Source organism: Callithrix jacchus, chromosome 11 (assembly GCF_049354715.1).
Source record: "Callithrix jacchus isolate 240 chromosome 11, calJac240_pri, whole genome shotgun sequence".
Lineage (NCBI taxonomy): Eukaryota > Metazoa > Chordata > Mammalia > Primates > Cebidae > Callithrix > Callithrix jacchus.
The window spans coordinates 103,856,695-103,864,159 of NC_133512.1; the positions used below are offsets into that span (position 1 = coordinate 103,856,695).

A 7,465-nucleotide genomic window follows, 5' to 3' on the forward strand; every position below is an offset into this window, starting at 1 on the left:
CAGATCTCTAGCTGTATCTTCTATTGCTCTCACCTCCATGCTTACCCTCTGCCATGCCAACCTGCTTACGGTTACAGACACATCTTGCTGTTTTGGCTCCTGAGCCTTCCCTTGTTTTCTTCCTGCTGCTGAATCACCTTGTCCATTACCTGTCAAGTCACCTGTCCAAATTCAGCTCTGTTGCCCCCTTCTCCTGGACATCATCTCCTTGATAAGCCAACATTTTTAGCAATGTGTTTATTTACATGTCTCTCCCTTTGGCCAGTGTTCTCTAGAGGGACGAGAGCTCTAAGTCATGTTTGCTAGCACAATAGCTGGCATGTTGTAGATGTCTAACAAATGTTATATGTTTAATAAATGTTGAATTTTCTGGTGTATTAAAAGTGTCAAAGAGCAAGCCAGTGAGAAGGGAGGAGCAATAATGAGGGTACAACAGTGAGACTCTGAGGGAGGCTCGGCTTCCATGGTGTCATCTTTCCTCGGGCTTTTACAAGTCAGAGTCAGAGAACGCTCATCTATTAGAGAGAGTGGGGATGTGAAACCCCAGAACCTCGCTCACTGGAAATTTGCATAATCTTAGTGAAGAAGGGCTTTTGGCCAAGGGCTTTCCTGAGGGAGCCCCTTAAGACATGCTGGATCTTTTCTTTTTCTGCCCTCAATGCAGTGTTCGACAGAGCAATATTGTACCTTGCAGATAGTCACAGGTCCGAGATGGCTATAAAATCAGGATTATTATGATGTCTGGAAATTATACTATTGGAGGTGCCCAGCTTTTAGAATCTCAATAGGCCAAATATGTAAGAAGTGAAGGTTTCTCATCTCAGTCAGGCCCAAACCTGCCCTGATGCTGAGGAAAACACTTAAGATCCGGGAACACAATTTTTTAAATTAAAGATAATTATAGTGGTCATTTGTTGAGTATTTTACCACTATTCAGACATCAGGTTTCCCCTGAGCATCCACACTATAGGCAGGGGGTGCTGTTTTGTGGCCAAGGGGTGGAATGAGCTATTGAGATTGCAATAATATGCAGTGGTAGAGTGGGGAGATAGGGGTACATATTAGGTGTGAAGTTAACTATTGAGGGGAGGTGATCATGTGAGTGAAATATACTTATGAACACACATGTTGCATCACTTTTGCAAACTTGACTTTTCATTCTGTTCTTCTTTCTCTTTACAGCTCCAGGAGGCCTTTGGGTGGGAGCCATTCACCCAGCTCTTTGCTGAGTACCAGACGCTCTCTCACCTCCCCGAAGACAACACTGGCAGGATGAATCTATGGGTGAAGATGTTCTCTGAAAAAGTGAAGAAGAATCTGGTTCCCTTCTTTGAGGCCTGGGGCTGGCCTGTCCAGAAGGAGGTGGCTGACAGCTTGGCCTCCCTACCAGAGTGGCAGGAAAACCCCATGCAACTGTACCTCTGTGCCAAGAAGTAAAGGATGCCCCACAATGCGGAAGAGAAGAGGCAAGATCACGCCGCCAGCTCCACCACCAGGGTATTGGTCACATGTGCTCAGTACCTGGAGCCTGAATCCTCCTTACCAGCCTGAGCTCTAGGTGGTGGCCAAGGTCATAAGAATAACTTCAACCCATTTCTGAAAAAGGTGCTCTTGTGCTTCTTTTTATTGTTTTTCTGTTGACACTGTTTTTTTTTCCCAAAAGGCTCACTTCACCTCTTAGTCTCCCAGAAAGGATCTTTCATCCTGCCTTCCTGAGGGTTCTATTTTTGACCAATAGCTCTAAAGACCATGGGTTCCCAAAGCAACCATATCCCTTTCTCATCCCTGCCATCCCTGAACAAAGTTTCTAACTTGTTATGCTTTAAGAAGTTTTCTAATAGCAAGCGAGACACACAGGAATCCTGGAGAGAGCCCTAAGCCAGCTTTGGTTTTACGGAAAATCACTTCACCTCTCTGTGTTTCTGTCCTCACATCCACGACATCGGTATAGGAATCTTTACCTTGCAAAGCCGTTGTTTGGTAACAGTGAACATGTTTGCACACCACAATATGCATAGACATTACGTGTCTATAGGGTACTCCTTAGATCTCTCCCGGTCCCATAGTGGACTGTTATGGTGTCGAGTCTAGCATGCACATCCTGGGCACTGAATCTCACTTCAGTGTTCACCCCCTTGATGTCCATATTCAGTCCTTGTATATTTAGAGAATACCGATGTTTTCCCAGACGTACTCTCGATAATGGTAGTTGTCAGCAGTATCCTAGCCCTTTTTACCTGTTTTCTCCCTCTGCTCAAAGGATTCTTGGGTATAACCTAACCTCCCCAAAAAGAGTCCTGTGCTCAAACTGAGGGTCACAGAGCTGGGGGGTTAGGTCTTTGGGGGCAGCTCCGTCCTCCATTACTTTTGTTTCAACCAAAGGGCAAAGTCATGTTAACAACTGCTACTAAGTCTATATCCTACTCAATCTTACCACAAAACAGGCAACTGGCTCCTTTGGTCACATGGAATCAAGGCACTGACGTAGGGGGCAGGGAGGTCCACAGGCACAGTGGGCTTCACTCTGGAACAGGATTACTGCGTGCAGCAGACCCAGTCATACTTAAAATCAACTCACAACCCAGCGTCCCCTGAGCTTTCTCTTCATCTTCTAGCCCAGCCCGACTCTTTGGTTAGGGGAGTTCTCACTGGAGATTTGTCTCTGGGATTCATGGGTGTATGCCCAGATCTTTTCTCCAGTTCACTTTTAGACCATGTTATCGTTTGTTTTGAATATCAGTCATTAAGCTTTGTTGAGAGTAGAGTGGCTTCCCATGAGGACAACTCACTTACAGCAAGTCTTTTACTGAACACCATCAGCATATCCTTCCCAATTCTAGATCATTTCCTTTTATTTCTCTAGTAGCCTTGCCAGGGGCTTTGCACGTGAAAGTGTTCATGAAATATCTGTCAGATGAAAGAACAGTAATGACACCTAATACATAATGAGTGGGCAGTATGTTGCAGGCATTGTGTGAGGTATTTACTGTGAATTATCTCACCTAATCTTCCCAGCAGTCCTCTGAGATAGGTACTGGTATTATTCCCATTTCATAGATGAGAAAACTGACACTCTGGGATATAAAACAACTTTTCTGAAGGCACAAAAGTGAATAAAAGAAACAGCCAGGGCTTAATTGAAGCCCATAACCATGAAAACATTGTGGAACTCACTCTTCATGAATGGTTTACGATTTAAACAAAATGTCACCTAGAAAATAGATGAAAATATGTTCAAGAAAGTCTGAATTGTTCTGATATTTACTACTGAATTTTCATTCAGTAACAAATTTCACTTCCAAAAAGGTGTTAGTATCTGATTTTCTACCTGCCTCAGCATGTCATTTGTCTGCCTTTGGGTAATCCAGCCTTGGGTAGAGAAGAGAGTTGAGCCCAGGAAATTCATCTCCTGAACTCGTGTGTGTTTATTTTTTTTTGTTAAGATTTGGGATACATATGCAGAATGTGTAGGTTTGTTACATAGGTATACAGGTGCCATGGTGGTTTCCTGCACCTATCAACCCATCATCTAGGTTTTAAGCCCTGTATGCATTAGGTATTTGTACTAATGTTCTCCCTCCCCTTCTCTGCAATCCCCTGATAAGCCCTGGTGTGTGATGTTGCTCTCCCTGCATCCATGTGTTCTCACTGTTCATCTCCCATTTATGAGAGAGAACATGTGGTGTTTGGTTTTCTGTTCCCGTGTTAGTTTGCTGAGAATGATAGCTTCCAGCTTCATCATGTCCTTGCAAGGAAAAATAAACTCATTCTTTTTTATGGCTGCATATTATTCCATGGTATATCTGTACCACATTTTCTTTATACAGTCTATCACTGATGAGCATTTGGGTTTATTCCAAGTCTTTGCTATTGTAAATAATGCTGCAAAAAATAAACATACATGTGCATGTGTCTTTATAGTAGGATGATTTGTAATTCTTTGGGTATATACCCAGTGGTGGGATTGCTTGGTCAAAAGGTATTTCTGGTTCTAGATCCTTGAGGAATCATCACACTGTCGTCCACAATGATTGAACTAATTTACATTCCCACCAACAGTGTGAAAGCATCCCTGTTTCTCCACAGCCTCGCCAACATCGGCTGTTTCCTGACTTTTTAATAATAGTCATTCTAACAGGCGTGAGATGGTATCTCAGTGTGGTTTTGATTTGCGTTTCTCTAATGACCAGTGATGATGAGAATTTTTTATGTTGTTTGGCCACATTTTGTCTATTCACAGAAACTAATATGCTGCCAATGATAAGGATAATTCATGACTTCTGAGACATTTACTTCTGTAATTTCACAGTAGTTCTAAGTCTAGAAAAATTATTAATAGAAAAATGCTTATAAACAGTAGGATAGATACTGAATCTAGCTTGTCTCACTTTGGAGCTAGTTCTTATGATTCCCCTTGGACTATATATTTTTTTCCAATTCTACAGTATAGGTCATGGGTTTTGCTGAGAACTCGTGAGCAGTGAAGCCACATTCCCAACCCTGGAAGTTGGAGGCCACACTCTCAGCCAACTTACTGTCCTACACAGTTACTAGATCTGCCATCGCCTATAACTCTGCCCGCATTAGACTATGTTTATGACTGCTGAATCCCACAGCAAGCAGAGTCAAACTGCTCAAACCAAACAGGTTATTTCTAGTCACACAAAAAGCACCTACTTAGCAAAAGGTCATTCATCCAAGGATCACTTTGCTCAGGATATATAATACATTTCTTTGCCAATACCAAGACTGTGTTCAACCTAGACTGGAGGGTTTTAAATATCCCGCACTTCAAAACAAGAGCTTGATGCAGTCTTGGAGTAAGTGGGTCTTACACTCAAGGCTTTTCTCATTTTTAAGGACGCCCCAACTCCCATCATGGTGTCTGAGAGCTTTGAACAAGGAACCACATATGTTTTTATAGGTTATTAGCTCCAGTAACTGTACTTTAGGGAAGTAGTAATAGTCACTTTTAAGTTTTAAAGAAGTGGTGTGTTCTTGTTGGTTTCATTTGTTTTTGGAGTCTGCTCTGTTGCCCAGGCTGGAGTGTCGTGGTGCAAACTCATTTCACTGCAATCTCTGCATCTGCATTCAAGTGATTTTTCTGCCTTAGCCTTCCAAATAGGTGGGACTACAAGTGTGTGCCACCATGCCAGGCTAACTTTTGTATTTTTAATAGAGATGGTGTTTGACCATGTTGGCCAGGCTGGTCTTGAACTCCTGGTCTCAAGTGATCTGCCTGCCTCAGCCTCCCAAAGCACTGGGATTACAGGCATTAGCCACAGTGACCAGACTTAAAGATGACTCTACCTATATTTAAAATGACCCTGCCTTTATTTCCTCCCCTGAGTGACTTATAATTCCTGACTTGTTTGAAAATTAATATTCTGAAACAGTTTCAGAAAAAATTTAAGCCTTAGTGATTGGTCACAGCAAATGGGACTTTCAGAGCTCCTGCTGCTCACAAACATTGTTAAAATGGAGTAACAGGCACTACTAAAGGGAATTAAAGTCACTCTTATCTGAACGAACCCTAGACATTTTAAGTTCTGTGTCACCTGCATAGAATCTTTGTTCTTTGTCTCTCCCTTGTGGCCATTTAGAAAATCATCAGCTGAAACACTGAAATTGTCCCCATCATGGCAAACACAGTCTCTGCCCTGGTTTTAATTTAAAAGAGATATTTATATTACCCTTCCCGTGAAGCAAATGACTGGTCAATATGCTCTCTACTTGTGTTATCCATAAAAATTTCCCAAATCAATTTACCTTTAGTATGAGGGAAACAAAATCACCTACTCTTTATTTTATAATGTTGTACTAAAATAGACGTCGGTTCTTGGCATACACCAGAGTTTCATTTTCATCAATGAAATGAACAAAGCTATAATTAACATCTCATTAAATGTATGACTTTCATAAAATAAATGATTATTAAAAGTATAAAACCCAATAGCCTTCCCAGAATGAGATGTTTTTGGCCACAGCAATGTCTAGACTACAGAGAAATATCTGTATTACCTTTCTTCTCTTAGCCTCCCCTTTCTAAGACAGAGGTACACAGATTGGTAGGGTACTAGAGGTAGCCCACTCGATATTTGGAAAAGCTTCTCCAACCTAATTCTCTGGGATGTGCATAAATTAGTGGCCTTCCACTGGAGAAAAGAAAAGTTAGCTTCCCCAAAGTTCTTCAGGCCACAGTACAGCTGCCTTTCATTTGGCTCATACCACACAGAGAAGGACACCCAGTCGCTTCAGATCTCCTCCTAGGCTGCACCACATGCCTCCAGACCCTGCTTTGAAAAGAACCACAAAACAAAACAACTCTATTCACCAAAATAAATCAGGAGCCACAGACCACTTACCAAAAACTGAGTTAGGGCAGGATCCCTAGCCTCAAGACGGTTAAGGCTAATAATAACTCTCCCAAAATAAATGCAAAAAGAAAAAAAAGGATATGAGGAAGCACAATAAAACCCAGTTTATCAGGATTTCATCCATACCTGGGTCAATAATTGCTTCATCGAATGGAGTCATGACCAGGGAATGCTGACCCTACCCTTCTAACTGGAGTCTCTTTATCCTCATGGGCTTTTACTTCTTTTGAATCTCTGCACTCAAGTTTCCTATCAAGGCATAATCTAGATAAGTTACTGCTTTGGCCATGCTTTACAGCTAGAGGATGGGGGCCTTCATCTAGGTTGGGAGCACTCAAAGCAACCTCAAATCCTGCTCAAGATCTTGGAAGGCTGCAGAATCAAATGCTTAGGTACACAGGGAATTTCTGCACTACTTTCAGTGATCTGGCTCTGAGATTGATATAATATTCTATCCAATATTTGGAATATTATATCTGAATTAATATAGAGTTGTTCTAGTGGACTACTGGCAGCAACAGATCACTTACCAAAAACTGAGTTATGGCAAGACTTAAATAGAACAAATCTATCTGAAAACAGTTAACCAAATATACAGATAAAGTAAAATTGTAGTCTCATATATTGATACCAACCAAGCATGTATGTGTCCATGTACAGTGAGCCCTTCACCTCATGGGTTCCACATCTATGGACAGAACCGACCATATCAAAAATATCTGGAAAGTGGCCAGCTATGGTGGCTCAGTGCCTGTAACCCCAGTACTTTGGGAAGCTGAGGAGGATGGATCATCTGAGGTCAGGAGTTCGAAACCAGCCTGGCCAACATGACAATACCTTGTCTCTACTAAAAATACCCCGTCTCTACTAAAACTACCCCGTCTCTACTAAAACTACAAAAATTAGTTAAGCATGGTGGTGACGCACACCTGTAATCTCAGCTTACTCAGGAGGCTGAGGCAGGAAAGTTGGTTGAACCTGTGAGGTGGAGGTTACAGTGAGCCGAGATTGTGCCACTACACTTCTGGGTGAATAAGTAAGTGAGATTTCATCTCAAAGAAAAAAAAAAGAGGAAGAAGAAGAAAAAG

General features: G+C 41.9%; 1 protein-coding gene across 1 annotated transcript in view; it reads left to right on the forward strand.

Moving 5' to 3' along the window:
- The window catches only part of LOC100386427 (TRPM8 channel-associated factor 2-like), a 30,393-nt gene extending 26,479 nt beyond the window's left edge, over positions 1-3,914 (forward strand). The window contains exon 8 of the mRNA XM_035254516.3: positions 1,183-3,914. Coding sequence (XP_035110407.2) covers positions 1,183-1,437 — 255 coding nt within the window. The 3' untranslated portion in view covers positions 1,438-3,914. The remainder of the gene's footprint in view (positions 1-1,182) is intronic.
- The last annotated feature ends 3,551 nt before the right edge of the window (positions 3,915-7,465 follow it).